Genomic DNA, 17,454 nt, shown 5'->3' with positions numbered 1-17,454 from the left:
GGTATGAAGGCTATGTATAACAGGCAGGTATGAAGGCTATGTATAACAGGCAGGTATGAAGGCTATGTATAACAGGCAGGTATGAAGGCTTTGTATAACAGGCAGGTATGAAGGCTATGTATAACAGGCAGGTATGAAGGCTATGTATAACAGGCAGGTATGAAGGCTTTGTATAACAGGCAGGTATGAAGGCTATGTGTAACAGGCAGGTATGAAGGCTATGTATAACAGGCAGGTATGAAGGCTATGTATAACAGGCAGGTATGAAGGCTATGTATAACAGGCAGGTATGAAGGCTTTGTATAACAGGCAGGTATGAAGGCTATGTATAACAGGCAGGTATGAAGGCTATGTATAACAGGCAGGTATGAAGGCTATGTATAACAGGCAGGTATGAAGGCTATGTATAACAGGCAGGTATGAAGGCTATGTATAACAGGCAGGTACTCACAGTGAAGTAGAAGACCTCTGTCTCCTGCTGGTTGGCCCGTCTCTTGGCCACGTTCAGTTTGCTCATGTAGGTCTCAGAGGCCACAGACTTGATGGACTCAGTGGAGCGGCTATGCTGGAAGGCATCGGACACATCAAAGTCCTCCACAGTCAGCATGTCCTGCAGCGTCTGCATGGTGGCGTCCAGAGTCTTCCTCACCTACAGCAATGGGAACGATTCAACAACTGAAAAGATTGACAAACAAACCAGGATTTCCTCCTCATTCATCTGATCTAGGTCCTTTCTAACATAATAGGCCAGTTAGAAGCTTTTTAGCTCCAGGGTTCCCTATGACATGTGCAAGGTCAAGTGTGAGTGATCACTGGCATATCCAATTTCAAAGACAAATCGACCCTGAATAACAATGGGAGACCATTGACTGTAGCTGTATGACAGCTGGCAGCCTTCCTCTAGCCTAAAACAGGTACAGGGCTCATTCCTGGCAGTGTACCAGATGACCCGCCGGTCAGCCATCCATCAGAATAACAGCAGAATATGAAGAGCGTCTGGTCTGGCTGGATGACATGCAGGCTGTATGTAAAAGTGATGCAGGCTCTTTCTCTACAGCTCTGAGATTACCCGCCAGTTATATGAGACGTTATGAGACATAGGGAGATATGAGACAGAGCCGAGGCATAGCCATCAGGGCAGGCTTTAGCTAGCCAGCCAGGGCCATTAGCACCTCCGTTAGAACCTGCATCAACTCAGAGGGAGAGAGGTGTGTCTGTGTGTGTGTGTGTGTGTGTGTGTGTGTGTGTGTGTGTGTGTGTGTGCGCTGCCTGCTGAGGACTAGTCATCACAACACACAATATCCCATCAACAGTGATGCACTGTATCTACATGGATACAGTGCATCAAGTTCATTCACAAGCTGAATATACACTCTGCTCCCAGGGATTGTGTGTGGGCCACTGAAATGAAATCAAATCAAATCAATCAAATCAAATCAAATTTTATTGGTCACATGCGCCGAATACAACAGGTGCAGACATTACAGTGAAATGCTTACTTACAGCCCTTAACCAACAGTGCATTTATTTTAAACAAAAAAGTAAGAATAAAACAACAACAAAAAAGTGTTGAGAAAAAAAGAGCAGAAGTAAAAAATAAAGTGACAGTAGGGAGGCTATATATACAATAGAATAAAGTGACAGTAGGGAGGCTATATATACAGGGGGGTACCGTTGCATAGTCAATGTGCGGGGGCACCGGCTAGTTGAGGTAATATGTACATGTGGGTAGAGTTAAAGTGACTATGCATAAATACTTAACAGAGTAGCAGCAGCGTAAAAGGGATGGGGTGGGGGGCAGTGCAAATAGTCCGGGTAGCCATGATTAGCTGTTCAGGAGTCTTATGGCTTGGGGGTAGAAGCTGTTGAGAAGTCTTTTGGACCTAGACTTGGCACTCCGGTACCGCTTGCCGTGCGGTAGCAGAGAGAACAGTCTATGACTAGGGTGACTGGAGTCTTTGACAATTTTGAGGGCCTTCCTCTGACACCGCCTGGTATAGAGGTCCTGGATGGCAGGGAGCTTTGCCCCAGTGATGTACTGGGCCGTACGCACTACCCTCTGTAGTGCCTTGCGGTCAGAGGCCAAGCAGTTGCGATGAGAGCTGATGGTATCTAAAGACTGGCTGAGTTCGGGCGTGTCAGAGAGAGAGGTGACAGAGGCACAGAGGCTACAGGGCGGTCTCAGTGGGGGGAAGCAGCAGACACACTGTGGGGACGCTATCGTGAGCCCTCACCTCTTCGTTCTGGATCTTGAGCATGGTCAGGCGGGACTGCAGCTGGTGGTAGCGCATCAGGAGCTCAGTCTGCACTGGCTGCTGGGCACTCACCTGGCACACCTGAAGGGACGCATAGACAGAGAGGTATGGGCCGAGCAACTTGGTTTTTCACAAACTATCTCACAGGATTGGAAAAAGCATGCTTGCTGCTTCTGCTGGCATGAATGTGGTTTCCATGGTTTAACAAATATATTGGTTGTACTTGTAACTTGGATACATTTCGATAAAGATATAGTATGAATCTAGAAATGTACCAAATGTATCAGTCATTTAACACCTCTCACCTCGTCCCCCATGTGGGGCAGGTACTCGAAGCGCATGGGAGGGCAGAACACCTGGTTGTGCATGTCCATGATCTTGTGCTTGTCACTGCGGGAGTCCAGGTTGTCCACGGCATTCTCGACGATGTCCAGGCCCTCATGCCGACTAGTCTCCAGGTTGTACTCAGCTGACAGATAGGTCCTGAAAGTACGTGCCAGGCTGGCATGGTAGCCAAGGTCGCAGCACTATAGAGAGACAGTCATTATAGTTATATACAATAAATAACATAGGAGTAGAATATAATAAAGGGTTCGATCCCCGGGACCACCCATACACAAAAAATGTATGCACGCATGACTGTAAGTCGCTTTGGATAAAAGCGTCTGCTAAATGGCATATTATTATTATTATTATTATTAAAGGAGTTTGTCATGACCACATGACCTGACTGTAAGCATACACCTTGGGTCCAGAGGTTTCCAGCTCAGGTCACGTGTCTAAGAACATCCTGGCCCTAATTATGAACAACCTGACAAACCAGCCTGAATCCATGCCCTCATTATACACAAGTCAATGTGATAAACTCAGTCTTTAGCATGCATACGATTCAGTTACACAATTCCGCTCATTTTCTAAGAGCAAGTTACTAACCTGACCTCCAACATTAACTAAATTCCAAATTAGACACTGTTGTGGGTTGACAGGCAGAAATAGAATAATAGAATAGACCAAATTAGAAAAGCAAGTACAGTAGGACACCTAAGATAATTAGCTCAACCATGGAGCTGCATAAACTAACCTCATTACTATAGCCAAGTGGGTTTCTAAGAGGCTGGAGGGGCCTGAGTCTGACTGCTTTGTGATTCACTAAACGCTCTTTAAAATACACACAGGAAGTTGCGCTCGACTCCAATGATAAACCCCCATAGCAGCGATTGTTTTATAACAGGATCAGTGTACAATGAGGAAGGATATGGGAGCACAGAGCTCTTTATGGTACAGAGTTGTATTTCAACAGCCACATCCCATAAGAAACACACTGGCTGGCTGGAATGAGTTCCATGCTTTGATTTCATCAGGGTCCTATCATGAGTAGACTGCAGCAGGAGTGCTGACAGGCAGAATAGTGGTACTGCAGAACTGATTACATTGTTTACTTGCATGCAAAAGACGTCTGTATTATATTTCCATTGATTCGGATGGACAGGGCTGACTTCTTGCAGTGTGGATGTCTGTTTTGATGTCTGGCTGCTAGTGACTGTTTCTGTGTGGCATGACAAACAGGCCCTTATCCTCTGCCCAGCTTGTGGCGGCACAGCACAGCGAGTCATGCTCACAGTCCCTTTCCCTGCAGCGCGGCAGGATTTGGGATGACATGGCCCCTTTCGCTTGCCAGACACAGGAAGCTGCTCTAACAAAGTGACCCAGCACAGAGACACAGCCACCAATCAGAGGTCTCCGTCTGGCAGACCCCTGTGTAGCCTACAGCTCCTGGCTAACTCTTTCACTCTTCACCCAGTTGATGTTTAGAACCATTTAAAGAGAAAAATCCTGGATGCAATCTATCTCATTGCCAGAAGTCTGGCCAGCCTCAAGCCTCTCAGTTCAATCGCATCATATGTTTCTAGGCATACCGTACTTTAAATATGCAGGATCTCTGTATCCAACTCCCTGACCTGTTCAGAGTATCAGGAAAGGCCAGGCAGGCCTGGGGCAATACCACAGTAACCACATAGCAGTAGACCGGCAGGGAGGTGGGGGAGGACATCTGGGGGTAGATCCACCAGGTAACCTGGGGCTGAATGATCCCTGCCACAACCACCAGGTAACATGAGGCTGAATGATCCCTGCCACAACCACCAGGTAACCTGGGGCTGAATGATCCCTGCCACAACCACCAGGTAACCTGAGGCTGAAAGATCCCTGCCACAACCACCAGGTAACCTGGGGCTGAATGATCCCTGCCATAACCACCAGGTAACCTGAGGCTGAATGATCCCTGCCACAACCACCAGGTAACCTGGGGCTGAAAGATCCCTGCCACAACCACCAGGTAACCTGGGGCTGAATGATCCCTGCCACAACCAGCAGGTAACCTGAGGCTGAATGATCCCTGCCACAACCACCAGGTAACCTGAGGCTGAATGATCCCTGCCACAACCACCTGGTAACCTGAGGCTGAATGATCCCTGCCACAACCACCAGGTAACCTGGGGCTGAATGATCCCTGCCACAACCACCAGGTAACCTGGGGCTGAATGATCCCTGCCACAACCACCAGGTAACCTGGGGCTGAAAGATCCCTGCCAACCACACTGGTCACACTGCTGCCTGCATACACAGAGCCTGTGTGTGTGTGCATGCGTGTGTGTGTCTGTGTCACCCAGGGTCATGTTTCACCATCAGTGTGTTTTGCTTGGCTCCCTGGGAGAGTGTGGTGTGTGACAGTGACAGGGCCACGCTTCGCTCCACGTCTCTCAGCACAGCTTCCAAAGGGGCCTTAGCCCTCCCAGATAGATGAGAGCATGACAGAGGGAGGAGAGGAGAACAGGGGTAAGAGAGGGAAGAGAAGACCAGGAGGAAGGCATTCTGACTGTCAACACTGAACCATTCCCTTGACAGGAAGTCATCATTTATATTCCAGAAGAATCATAACAATGCCTTTTGGGTGGTAACATACAATAGGAGTGTAATGTATACCTGGCAAAGCCATTCAGTTAGGCATATAACAACAGTACTACTGGGTGGCTTAGAACAAAACTGTTGTGTTTGAGATTAAGAGACACAAAATGGAGGTAAACACTTTCAGTCAAACCAACAGAGCAGCTTGTAGCAATACAGCAAATGGGCTGAGAACCGTGAAACAGATGGTGAGAATATCTAGTGTAGCAACGTTAGACCAACATTAGACAATCCCAGCTGAGAGACACAAACCAACCTGTGTGCCTATCGCATACTTACATCAATCATATCAGAGACATCGTGGATGTAGTATTTCGCCACAACGGCATTCGTTGCTGCCAGGTTCAACAAATAGTCATTGCGGGCTTTAGTGCACTTCAGCTTGTTTTCGGAGTACTTGGCTTGTCTCTGGGGGAAGGAGAGAGAAATGGAGAGCAGACAAAGAGGGGCTCAAATAGAGTCCATGAAATTAAGCAACATTGAGTGGGCTAAATGGTATTTGCACAATAACATAGGAGGATTGCTGTGCAGCCTTATGGCCTGGCATAGTGTTGTCAGGAAAGAGGTCAGAGGGGTCCACTGTAAGAGAGGTTCTTTAAGAAGCTTCCTGTAGACAATAACAGCATCATAAGTGGTCTACCCAGGCTGGTCCTTCACAGTCCCACCCTCACAGCCATTCTGTCTTTCTGCTAACACTTGGCACAACAATCTGCACAGCCCATATGTGAACAATGAAACAGCCATAAAATACTGTTTCGGTTCAGTTTGCTTGCAAACAAAAACAAACTCACACAAACATTCACTCTAGTGTTCTCCAATTGTGCTCACACATAAAACAAGTCATGTTTATAATGTGTCAATGAGAAGTAATCTACGAGAATGTGTATATTTCTCATTGCGCAGTAGATTCACAGTGCAAATAACACAAAGCTCTAGATGGTGCACCGTCTTTGTTGTTATGGTTAACTGGACATGTTGCATCTGCTTAAGGCATCCAGCTGGGAAATATTCAATGATTCATAAAACTGAATAAGTAGTCGTCTGCTGTTCACATAGCATCACTAATGGATGTTAGTAGACCGATACATAATGGTATTGACAAAATCAATTGACTTAAATGGAAAGCAGTGGCACAGAATCATTGAAACTTGGCTCACAAAGCAGGACTAAAGAGAGAGACAATTTAACAGCCAAACATTGACGTGTGTCTGCGTGTGTGTGTTTGAAACCACTCCTTATCCTCTTCCAGATGGATAATACTGGATAGCATGTACTTCAAATATACAGTGGGGAGAACAAGTATTTGATACACTGCCGATTTTGCAGGTTTTCCTACTTACAAAGCATGTAGAGGTCTGTAATTTTTATCATAGGTACACTTCAACTGTGAGAGACGGAATCTAAAACAAAAATCCAGAAAATCACATTGTATGATTTTTAAGTAATTAATTTGCATTTTATTGCATGACATAAGTATTTGATCACCTACCAACCAGTAAGAATTCGGCTCTCACAGACCTGTTAGTTTTTCTTTAAGAAGCCCTCCTGTTCTCCACTCATTACCTGTATTAACTGCACCTGTTTGAACTCGTTACCTGTATAAAAGACACCTGTCCACACACTCAATCAAACAGACTCCAACCTCTCCATGATGGCCAAGACCAGAGAGCTGTGTAAGGACATCAGGGATAAAATTGTAGACCTGCACAAGGCTGGGATGGGCTACAGGACAATAGGCAAGCAGCTTGGTGAGAAGGCAACAACTGTTGGCGCAATTATTAGAAAATGGAAGAAGTTCAAGATGACGGTCAGTCACCCTCGGTCTGGGGCTCCATGCAAGATCTCACCTCGTGGGGCATCAATGATCATGAGGAAGGTGAGAGATCAGCCCAGAACTACACGGCAGGACCTGGTCAATGACCTGAAGAGAGCTGGGACCACAGTCTCAAAGAAAACCATTAGTAACACACTACGCCGTCATGGATTAAAATCCTGCAGCGCACGCAAGGTCCCCCTGCTCAAGCCAGCGCATGTCCAGGCCCGTCTGAAGTTTGCCAATGACCATCTGGATGATCCAGAGGAGGAATGGGAGAAGATCATGTGGTCTGATGAGACAAAAATAGAGCTTTTTGGTCTAAACTCCACTCGCCGTGTTTGGAGGAAGAAGAAGGATGAGTACAACCCCCAAGAACACCATCCCAACCGTGAAGCATGGAGGTGGAAACATCATTCTTTGGGGATGCTTTTCTGCAAAGGGGACAGGACGACTGCATCGTATTGAGGGAGGATGGATGGGGCCATGTATTGCGAGATCTTGGCCAACAACCTCCTTCCCTCAGTAAGAGCATTGAAGATGGGTCGTGGCTGGGTCTTCCAGCATGACAACGACCCGAAACACACAGCCAGGGCAACTAAGGAGTGGCTCCGTAAGAAGCATCTCAAGGTCCTGGAGTGGCCTAGCCAGTCTCCAGACCTGAACCCAATAGAACATCTTTGGAGGGAGCTGAAAGTCCATATTGCCCAGCGACAGCCCCAAAACCTGAAGGATCTGGATAAGGTCTGTATGGAGGAGTGGGCCAAAATCCCTGCTGCAGTGTGTGCAAGCCTGGTCAAGACCTACAGGAAACGTATGATCTCTGTAATTGCAAACAATGGTTTCTGTACCAAAAATGAAGTTCTGCTTTTCTGATGTATCAAATACTTATGTCATGCAATAAAATGCAATTTAATTACTTAAAAATCATACAATGTGATTTTCTGGATTTTTGTTTTAGATTCTGTCTCTCACAGTTGAAGTGTACCTATGATAAAAATTACAGACCTCTACATTCTTTGTAAGTAGGAAAACCTGCAAAATCGGCAGTGTATCAAATACTTGTTCTCCCCACTGTACATGATTCACTAACTCAAATTGCACATGTCCATTATCATGCATCGGAGAAAAGGGGATTATGGCTTGATTGTCTCCTCTCCCTCTTCAACTTTGTTTGGAGGTAGCTAGGAGGATTCTGAATGAGACTGCCACTGTAGCCTGCAAAATTAAGTTACTAGGCAGCGCGAAGAGAAATAACGTTCATAGTTACAGCAAGTTAGAAATAGTGAGTGTGGTTGGTATGGTTCTCCTGGCAGCATCTCTGTAGAGATGGCAGCCTGAGGAGGGAGGAAAGCTGTCGGCCTGACAGCCTTTTGATTCCCTGAGCTGCACTGATAATGGAGATGCATTTGCATGAAGAAATTCCCCCTGAAAATCAAATCAAATTGTATTTGTCACATGCGTCGAATACAACGGCTGTAGGCTTTACCGTGAAATGCTTGCTTATGAGCCCTTCCCAACGATGCAGCTGTCAGAGTGCATGTATGTGTATGTGTCTAGCTGTGGACCCATGCTCTGGTCGGTCGGCTCCGTCTCAGAGTGGTGAGCTTACACAATGGACCTGCACCCACTCTCACACAGCCTTACTATCTTCTCATTCACGTACTACTAAGAGGGTCTCTCTGGCCCAAAATGGGCCCACCATGATTCAACCCGCCGCACAAAATACCACTTACGGAAGTGACTAGGCTGAAAACATACAGAACTAGCAGCAGTCCCAGCCAACAGCTCTTACGGTCATCAAGCCTTGGTGTCACCCTCACCTTCTCCTTCATCTTCTCGATCTTCCTGACAGAGCTGCGTCTCTGGGGCCGGTCCTCGTGGCGCAGCAGGTGTACGTTGAGGTCACCAGACTTACTGAACTGCTTCTCCTCCTGCTTCTCAGCGTCCTTCAGCTTGCTCTCAGCGCTGATGCTCTCTGTGTGGTACATGTGGTAGGTCTTCATCACCTGGAGGAGCAGGAGCAGGACACGGGAGGATGAGGAGGGTGTAACAAAAACTGGACATAGAGTGAACAAATGGGTGACCTGAGGTGACACCTAGTTTCAAATGTTTAATTTTAATCTACATACTAACAACAAGCTGCATGATATAGTCCCTTCAACTTTGACATGTGGAAGCTGTTATTTGCCCCTTTGTTGGCCTAAGCTCAGTGAGCGTACACACACGCATACACACGTACGTGCACACACACAGACACACACAAATTACACACACTGCAGGGTGTTTGTTTCTACTTCAGTGTTCGTGTCCCCCATATAGCGAGCAGATGCCAGTCAGATAATGTTTTCAATAGAGCATGACTGGCAGACAGACAGACAGACAGCACAGAACAGTGTCTAACCATCAGACAGACAGACAGACAGACAGACAGACAGACAGACAGACAGACAGACAGACAGACAGACAGCACAGCGGGTCTAACCATCAGACAGACCGACAGACAGACAGCACAGCGGGTCTAACCCTCAGACAGACACAGACAGACAGCACAGCACAGTGGGTCTAACCCGCTGTTCTGTGCTGTCTGTCTGTGAGGGTTAGACCCATTGTTCTGTGGTGGGGCCTCAGGAGGTCTTGGTGGCCCATTCTGCATCCTTGTAAAGTAGAGCCCTGATGTGCGCAACATCTTAAAATGCCTCCTGTGCGTGTTACTCGACAGTGAGGGAGACCCAGTACTATAACTAGATACACCCCAGGATGTTAGACTGACTGAGAGCCTGACATTAACGCTAGGTTGTTCTCTTCCAGTAGTTAATGCTCACTTTGTGTAGCATCATGTGACCGGATGGTATGGCTCCCTTTAATCTGGAAAGAGTACTAGACACTTATGAGACCATCACAGGGTTAATGGGTTAGTTTGGGTTATGTCAACTCACATACAGACAGAATCTCTACTATTTCCAGCTGACTGCTACTGTATGATAGTAAGGTTTCTTAGTCAGAAGAACAGCATATTTTCGTCATCTAGTCAATGCTTTGTTCAACAGAGCTCCACTGCACAAGGAGTGTAAAAAAAAAAGACAAACATTTGAAAGACAAACACTTCAAAGAAAAAACACAAAGCAAAAACAAACTCTAATCTACTCTGGTATATGACAGAGCTCAATGTAGAAACAAGTCACTCCAGTATTTCGAGAAACTAGGCTAGCAGTGTGCATCCCTAGGTTGGCAACCAATTTCTCCAACAACGTGAAAATAAAATAGGGTTTCCAGTCAACTTTGAGCAGCAACTAAAAGACCTGCAGCTAAAGACAAAGTCATTTGCAGGAACATTGAGGTGAGGCAGGGTTTACCTTCCAGGAGGTGTGTGTATGTGTGTGGTTACTGTATGTCTCCACTCAGACAATGCCCTAAGGCAATTTTACTTAAGAACACGCTCTCTGTTTTTGCACCGATGAAAGCTACCAGGAACATATTCCATTGTGGATATACAGACAGACGTGATTTCCACTTAAAGTGAACCGTGGCTGCAGCATTGAAATGTTAATGCTGAGACCTCACCCAACCTAACATGACAGACAGATAGCACAGCACAGACAGAACAGAATAGTGGGTCTAACCCTCAGACAGACAGACAGACAGACAGACAGACAGACAGACAGACAGACAGACAGAACAGAACAGTGGGTCTTACTTTTAGAATTGGAATTTGGTTTACTTTCTGAATTGCCTGGAATTGCAATTTCCACTTAAAGTGAACTGTGGCTGCAGCATTAAAGAGACCTTACCCAACCTAACATGTTTCCGCAAATGTGCCACTTTGATATTTTATTCTGTGTTCTATGAGCCTGTGAATTAAAGCCAAATAGTTTTCCCGTAGTTTTTCAATTGGAAAATATGAATGTGTTGTGTGAGGAGACCTGTCACAATAAACATGTCCATTATGACTAACAATTACCATGACAGTCAGAGGAGCACCCCGGAATGAAACTGGAGAGAGATGGAGAAACTGGGCCTGTTGTGGCACTGAGACGGTCTGTATCAGACTGTTATGCTCATCTCAGACCCAGGGTGGAGACTGAGAGAGCACATCATCTCCATCATTTTCTTAATTTGTTGAAACAAATTTACTACCAGGGTGGTGTGGTGCTGCATTCATTAGACAAACAGCCTCTAGTTGAATAACAAATGAACCAAGTGAACTGCAGCAGGATTTTTGGTTCCTGTACTGTCTGGATCAGCGCAGCCAGGTGAGTAATTGACTCTGTGATCCACTAAAGAGATTGAAGCTCTTTGCTCTCATTTCTCATTTCAGATTCACTATATGTAATTCAAGCCACGAGCATCAAGCCTCACGCCCTCAAATCAATATCTGTCTCAGCAGCAGCAGCAGCAGCAGCAGATACTTTAAACAATGTTTGAACAATAGCTTAAGCCTTAAATCACACCCCTCTGTGTTAGTGCATGTGAAAGGCATTCACAAGGCATTCTGCAATTCTACTTCTGACTAAATATGTGGTATCTGAGGAATTTATGACTTTGCTAACGTTTTCAAATGGTATCTTGGAGGATGTTGATTCAGCTTAGGGAAGCATCTGGGGAGCAGTTTTATAGGGGCACCCCATAAAACAGAGGAAGTCTGTTGTGTGGAGTCATGGGATTGGTCTGTATGGGAAAACACCCATATCATGGTAAAGATTATAAATACTTGGTTGAGACAAAGGAGGATAGAACAACATATTATTTTTGAGTCATTGTTCTCCAGATGCCTGGAGACGTCTGTAAACTTATGCTGAAATCTTGTGATATAAATAAACCTTTATAATCAAAGTACAATGTAAGCGGACTCCTTGGTCTCACAGCAAAGATTAGCATTATTCTTTATAAACAACAGAAATGGCGGCGAGGAACGTTTGGGACGTGATGCGTCTCTCCAGTGTTCCATTCATGTGCGGCGAAGTGACTCCCGCCCAAGACGCCGGCTCATAAGGTGAGATTTCTCACAATTTTGTGCGCTGGTTGGTTCGCTTGCTTATGGGTGTGTGCGCTGGAGAAATGTACCGTTTAAAAGACTTATGTGTGCAGATTTTGCTGTTATTTGCTGTGGGATAGGAGTCCGTTCTAAAAATTCTAAATTTGCTTGCGCTGGTAACAACGCAAACAGGGGGGGAGTGTCTATAACTATTGAATAATATAATGAAGGAATAAGGCCAGGGTAAATGTATACAAATTAGACCATTGCGAATCTATGGAAGCCTCTAACGAGGCGATCATTAGGATGGGCCGAAAATCCTAAAAACACGTTAGGTGTATTTAGGTGAGTCCCGGGGGCTTGAGGTTGTGGTATATATATTCGGTTGCAAGTTACCTCTCAACATGTGGTTGACTAATTATATGATTGATGTGACCGCTCATCGACATGTCCGCGACCTCGTGGTAGCAGAAATTTAGGAACAATGGAATTATACGGCGCAATGTAGGTAGCATACTGCCTTAGAGGTCCATAGGAATGGGACGAGCCTCTTAAACTGTGTATGTATGTGTGTATGGGAGAGAGAAAAATGGTGGAGTGGAGACGTGTCTGAGCTGTGTGTCAACTCATGTTGGGATGGAATTTGTGTTGGAGATCTTGTGAGTCTCCGTGGGTGAGAACGTTGGTGGTTGTTAACTATATGTGAGCCCCCTGGAAGGACGTTAAGGTTAAAAATGTCATGACTCTCTATAAAAAGAGAACGTTTACTAACTATTAGAATATCATGAGCCTACAGGGAGGAGTTTTTAATAGTGTATAGAGATGTTTTGTAATGGATAAGAAAATAACTATAAATCTGCAGATTAGGATAAAGGGAAGTTAAGACACTTCAAAGTAGGATTTGTGTTCAATGTCTTATGTGGTTTGTGAGCTCTGTTAAATGTTACTGTTTGCCTCATGAAGAACGGAGGTAAAGTTGGCGTGTCTACTTTCTGTTGTTTAGCTGGGAGGGAGCTCCATCCACTCTGAAATCGTATTGGTGTATGAACTACGCATGCGCGTGATTTTATGACCTTAGAGTTACGTAGGGCAAATATGCCACTCCCCTGTCTGCACTGAGCTGCTGGGAGACGCAGACTCAGAGCAGACAAAGAGAGAGAAGATTTAGACACTAATAGTGTATTCTGGTTGTTAAATCGGCTGTTGTTTAGCGATGAAACTGTTTTCTTGAGACCTATCGAATTGATAAACTATGTTGACGGATTAAAAATAAATAAAATAAAATGTTATTGAGCTATTTATACTATTCTTGAGTTAAGTTGTTTGCTTATTTCTTAGAGCGAATGTGACTAGAGGGGTATTGAATGGTTGTAATAACCCAGTGAGTGCAAAAACTACTAAATTATTGTCTGTTTCTTTGTTCTTCTGTCATATGAGAGAGGAAGGAGGAGACAGAGAGAGAGAGAAAGTGCTGACGTGTACATCACGCGACAGGGTGTGCTGCGACAGGGTGTGCTGCAACAGGATCAAGTCAAACTAAGGCCAGTACTGTTCTATTTACAAAACTTACCTTCCCATACAGGATATTTTGTGTGCCTAGCATATTTGATGTTGTGACAATTTGACAGGGACTTGGCAACAGACTGATCAATTGATGTAATTGCATATTGGAGTTTTTGTGAATAAGTTGGTTTGATTAGAGTTGTGTTGGGAATCGAGTACTGACATTATTCTGTAAAATTAAGGTCATTGGGTGCTTATTAAGCAATTGGTTTGTGAGTACTGTAGTGTTGCTGGATTATAGGTCTTTCTTTTTTGGATTGCTCTGAAGTTGACTACTTTCCTTTACTTTTCCTGATCGGATGTGATAAGATTGCCACTAATTAATAAATTGGTAAAATAAATAAATTTGAGAAGAAAAAAAAAAGAAAAAAAAAAGTTTTATAGATATATTGATTGATTGATTAATTACTTGTTTAATTAAATTAAAAAAATTAAAAAAAATAAAAAAATTAAAAAGGGAGGGACCCATAAGCTATATAGTCTAAATAAAATAATTCACAATAAAGGAATATAAAAGAGTTGTTACAATGGGGAAAAAGGACATCAAAACTATGAAAGTAATTACTCCTGTTGATGTAGTACAAAATAGTAATCCTCTAGTTAATGGTATTGCAAGGTTATCTGGAAAATGGAATAAACGTTGGCCTGACATTGAACAACCATGGCCAGTGGAAGGGACTCTTAACCCTGACGTCATCAACATAATGAAAGTGCTTCTGTCAATTCATAAGGCAGATCAAAAGAAAGGGGGAAAAAGGGAACAACGTAAAGAAAAGAGACAAAGAGAGCTGGGTGTTCTTAAGCTGTTTGAAAATGAAGGACAAAAACTGATGAAAGATACCAACGATAAAATAAACAAAGATATAGAGAAAATTGTAAAAGCAGTGAAGGTGACAGAAAAACTAATGACAGAAGTCAGTACACCTTTCTCACATACGGATTCAGCAAAAAGACCCCCACCTTATGAGAAAAAAGTAGAGTTTAAGGACGTCTATCCTCAGCTTCCAGTGATCATTCAGGAGGGTGATTATTGCATCAGAGATGAAGATGAACGAATAATAGAGAGAGGACAAGCAGAAACGACCATAAAAATGAATCCAAACTCCAAAAGTAAGAAAAAAACGAGATGTCTGGAAACTAAGGGTGGAGTGAGGTTCAGGAGGATGGAACTTGAAGATGATGATGATGATGATACAGAGTGATTCAGAAGAGATCATGGGTGGATATGACCCTGTGATCAGACGGAGGTTGGCCAGAGCGGAAAGAAGGGGTGATGGATGTTTGAAGAAGAAGAATACAAGATATTCCAGTTCTGATGAAAGCGAAGATGAAGACAGCGATAAAGATTTGGAGATTAAAGATGCTTCATATTCAAGAGGATTTTATCCTACAATGACTAGCACAGAAGAAATAGAAAGAGATATAGACCGATGCGTATCATGCCTGGATAAAGTGAATAATTTAGAAGAAGTAAGAGAACTGGAACAACAACTCAAGAAGCTGAAGATACAGAAGAAAAAACTGCTGAGAAAAGGACCCCAAGAATTGGAGAAAAAGTATACATTGAGGCCAAGGAAAGAGGGCACCAGTAAGAAGATGATGCCAGTGATCATTCAAGGACAAAACCTAGAATATAAGCCTTTTCAAAATACCGATATGTCAGATATACTTGAGAAGCTGCCTACTCTTCAAGATGGAGCCTATCCTTGGATTTCAAAATTGGAAGAAATTATGGTGGGAACACAGTCAGCCATAGGAGACATTAAGAGACTTTTGGCTAATCTCCTTGGGATTCCAGATATGTAAGAAATATTTCAGAGAGCTGGACTCAATAGATATGTGGGGACTGCAGTGAATGATCCTGAATTGTTGGCTGCAAGTAGGAATCGGCTGTGGAGAGCACTGAAAGATATGTTTCCAACAAATGTGCATCCTGACAACATTCTGATTGATCCACTAGGACAACAAGAAAATCCGAGAGCCTATGTGTCAAGAGTCCATCAAGTGTGGAGAAATATTACCGGAAATGATCCAGATGTGAGTCAAATTGAGCAGTCAATTTTGAGAGCTAAACTGCAGATGGGACTGCCCTCACCAGTAAGGAGCAAACTGGCAGAGGTGGTTGGACTTGGAAGCATGACAAAAGGCGTCTATACAGATCATATAGCCCATCAAGTGGATCTGTACAGGAAAAAGGAACACAACCAGAAATAACAGGACCAAGAAACTCTCAGAAAACTCAATCAAATACAACTGGTGGAGAATAAGAAGGAGAAGAAAAGCTTTGGTTATGAAGAATCAGTGTGCACCAAATCAACAATCACTGCCACAGCTTCAACCGGACCAGTTCCAACCGCAATTGTACCAGCCACCAATAGTGGTACCAGTTGTTTCATATCCACAGCCAGTTTCTGGACAGACACAGAATTGGAGAGGAACAGGAGGAAGATTTAAGCCATACTTTCAGCAATCTTAAGAAGTGTGTTATAATTGTGGACAGGTTGGTGACTTTGCTGTGAGTGTAATGGGCCAGAAGGAAACACTAGAAAGAATTTCAGAGGAAGATACAGGAGCAAGTGAAGATCATCTGGAGGACAGGTGAACCCCTATAGGGGCCCGGAGCAAGGATTCTAGGGGTGCCCAGAAGATCCGAAAGGGGGGTGTCAGCTAGCTGGTAGCATCAGGACCGGAAAAAGATCCAACAATTGAAGTGAAAATAAACAACGGACTATGGGAAGTGATGATGGATAGCGGAAAGGCTTTTATCTGTGTTCAGCCTGAAGAGGTTACACATCTCCCTATGTCCAATCAACTCATTAGGACAATCGGATTCGAGGGAGTAAAACAGCTGATTCCTCTTACGGAACCAATTGAGCTCTGCTATAAAAATCTAAAAAATTACAATACCCATACTGGTATCAGAACATACACCTATTGCATTGTTGGGAAGAGATGCATTGTGTAAGTTGAACTGTACAATAAGATGTACACCAGACGGCTGTCTGGTAGAAGTGCCAAAGGAAAAGGTTTACCAATTGTTGATGATGACAGAGATGGATTTGTCTTTAGTATTCTGGATTAGAAATCTCAGTGAAGATTCTTTAAAGAAGGCTAAGGTTAGGAGAAAGATTACAAAGGAGTAGGGTTTTTGGGAACCATATTGGCTTGAAAAGATTGACTATATCATAGGCAGGAGGAAAATCTGTCTGAAAAATAATGTTTACAGGGGGTAACTGTTATTCTTGGTTACATTCCTACACCAAGAGGTGCATAAGATGTCAAACTAAGCTAAAAGATGCTCAGTCGTTTGCCAAGTCTGTGTGTAAAGAAGTCATAAGCAGGTGGGGATTACCCGATCACATATCCTAAAATTAGTGGGAAAGGAATTTGTGGATAAATCAGTGAAATGGTTTTTGAAAAAATGAAGAGAAAAGTCAGATTAAAAAGTTACGAAAAATAGGGTTGAAGTAACTCTGGGACAGTCAGCTCAGCTCCCATGTAAGTGCACGAGAGAGAACAGCGGTGAAGGGAAATTTAGAGTTCAGTGGGAAGATAGATATGGCAGGAGTTTAGATCTGTTAGGAGCAGTTGCATTGAGAAAGTATGCGTTGCTGAATGATAAGAGAAGAATGAAGATTGAGGGTGATTGCCGTATCTATATTTACAATTCCCAGCAGGAAGATCAAGGTGATTATAAATGTATTTTTATAATCAACAGTTTGAAAGTGAGGGATTAGAGTTGGGACTGAGAGTTGATGTAGTGACACTAGTGGTGATAGATGGAAATACAAGTAAAGAGTTCAAAGCTTTAGGGAGAATGGATGAATCAACAACAATGACATCAACACTTCAGCCTATTATAACAACAGTGAGAAGCAATTCAA

The 17,454-nt window shown here is 43.9% G+C and overlaps 1 protein-coding gene across 3 annotated transcripts in view; it reads right to left on the bottom strand.

Annotated features, from left to right (window-relative positions):
- Window positions 1–17,454, bottom strand: part of LOC121577576 (SLIT-ROBO Rho GTPase-activating protein 3-like) — a 145,830-nt gene that overhangs the window by 39,369 nt on the left and 89,007 nt on the right. For all 3 annotated transcript variants that reach the window (XR_006002658.2, XM_041891301.2, XM_041891302.2), the window contains exons 5-9: window positions 8,856–9,041; window positions 5,499–5,627; window positions 2,561–2,782; window positions 2,235–2,336; window positions 452–649 (exon numbers count right to left, since the gene is read on the bottom strand). Coding sequence is in view for 2 of the 3 variants with exons in the window: in XM_041891301.2 (XP_041747235.1) it covers window positions 452–649; window positions 2,235–2,336; window positions 2,561–2,782; window positions 5,499–5,627; window positions 8,856–9,041 (837 nt within the window). In the remaining variant the exon portion in view is untranslated. The remainder of the gene's footprint in view (window positions 1–451; window positions 650–2,234; window positions 2,337–2,560; window positions 2,783–5,498; window positions 5,628–8,855; window positions 9,042–17,454) is intronic.

The sequence above is a fragment of the Coregonus clupeaformis genome, chromosome 12 (assembly GCF_020615455.1).
Source record: "Coregonus clupeaformis isolate EN_2021a chromosome 12, ASM2061545v1, whole genome shotgun sequence".
Taxonomy (NCBI): domain Eukaryota; kingdom Metazoa; phylum Chordata; class Actinopteri; order Salmoniformes; family Salmonidae; genus Coregonus; species Coregonus clupeaformis.
The sequence above is the reverse complement of the archived record's forward strand: the minus strand, read 5'-3'. Positions and strand labels throughout refer to the sequence as shown.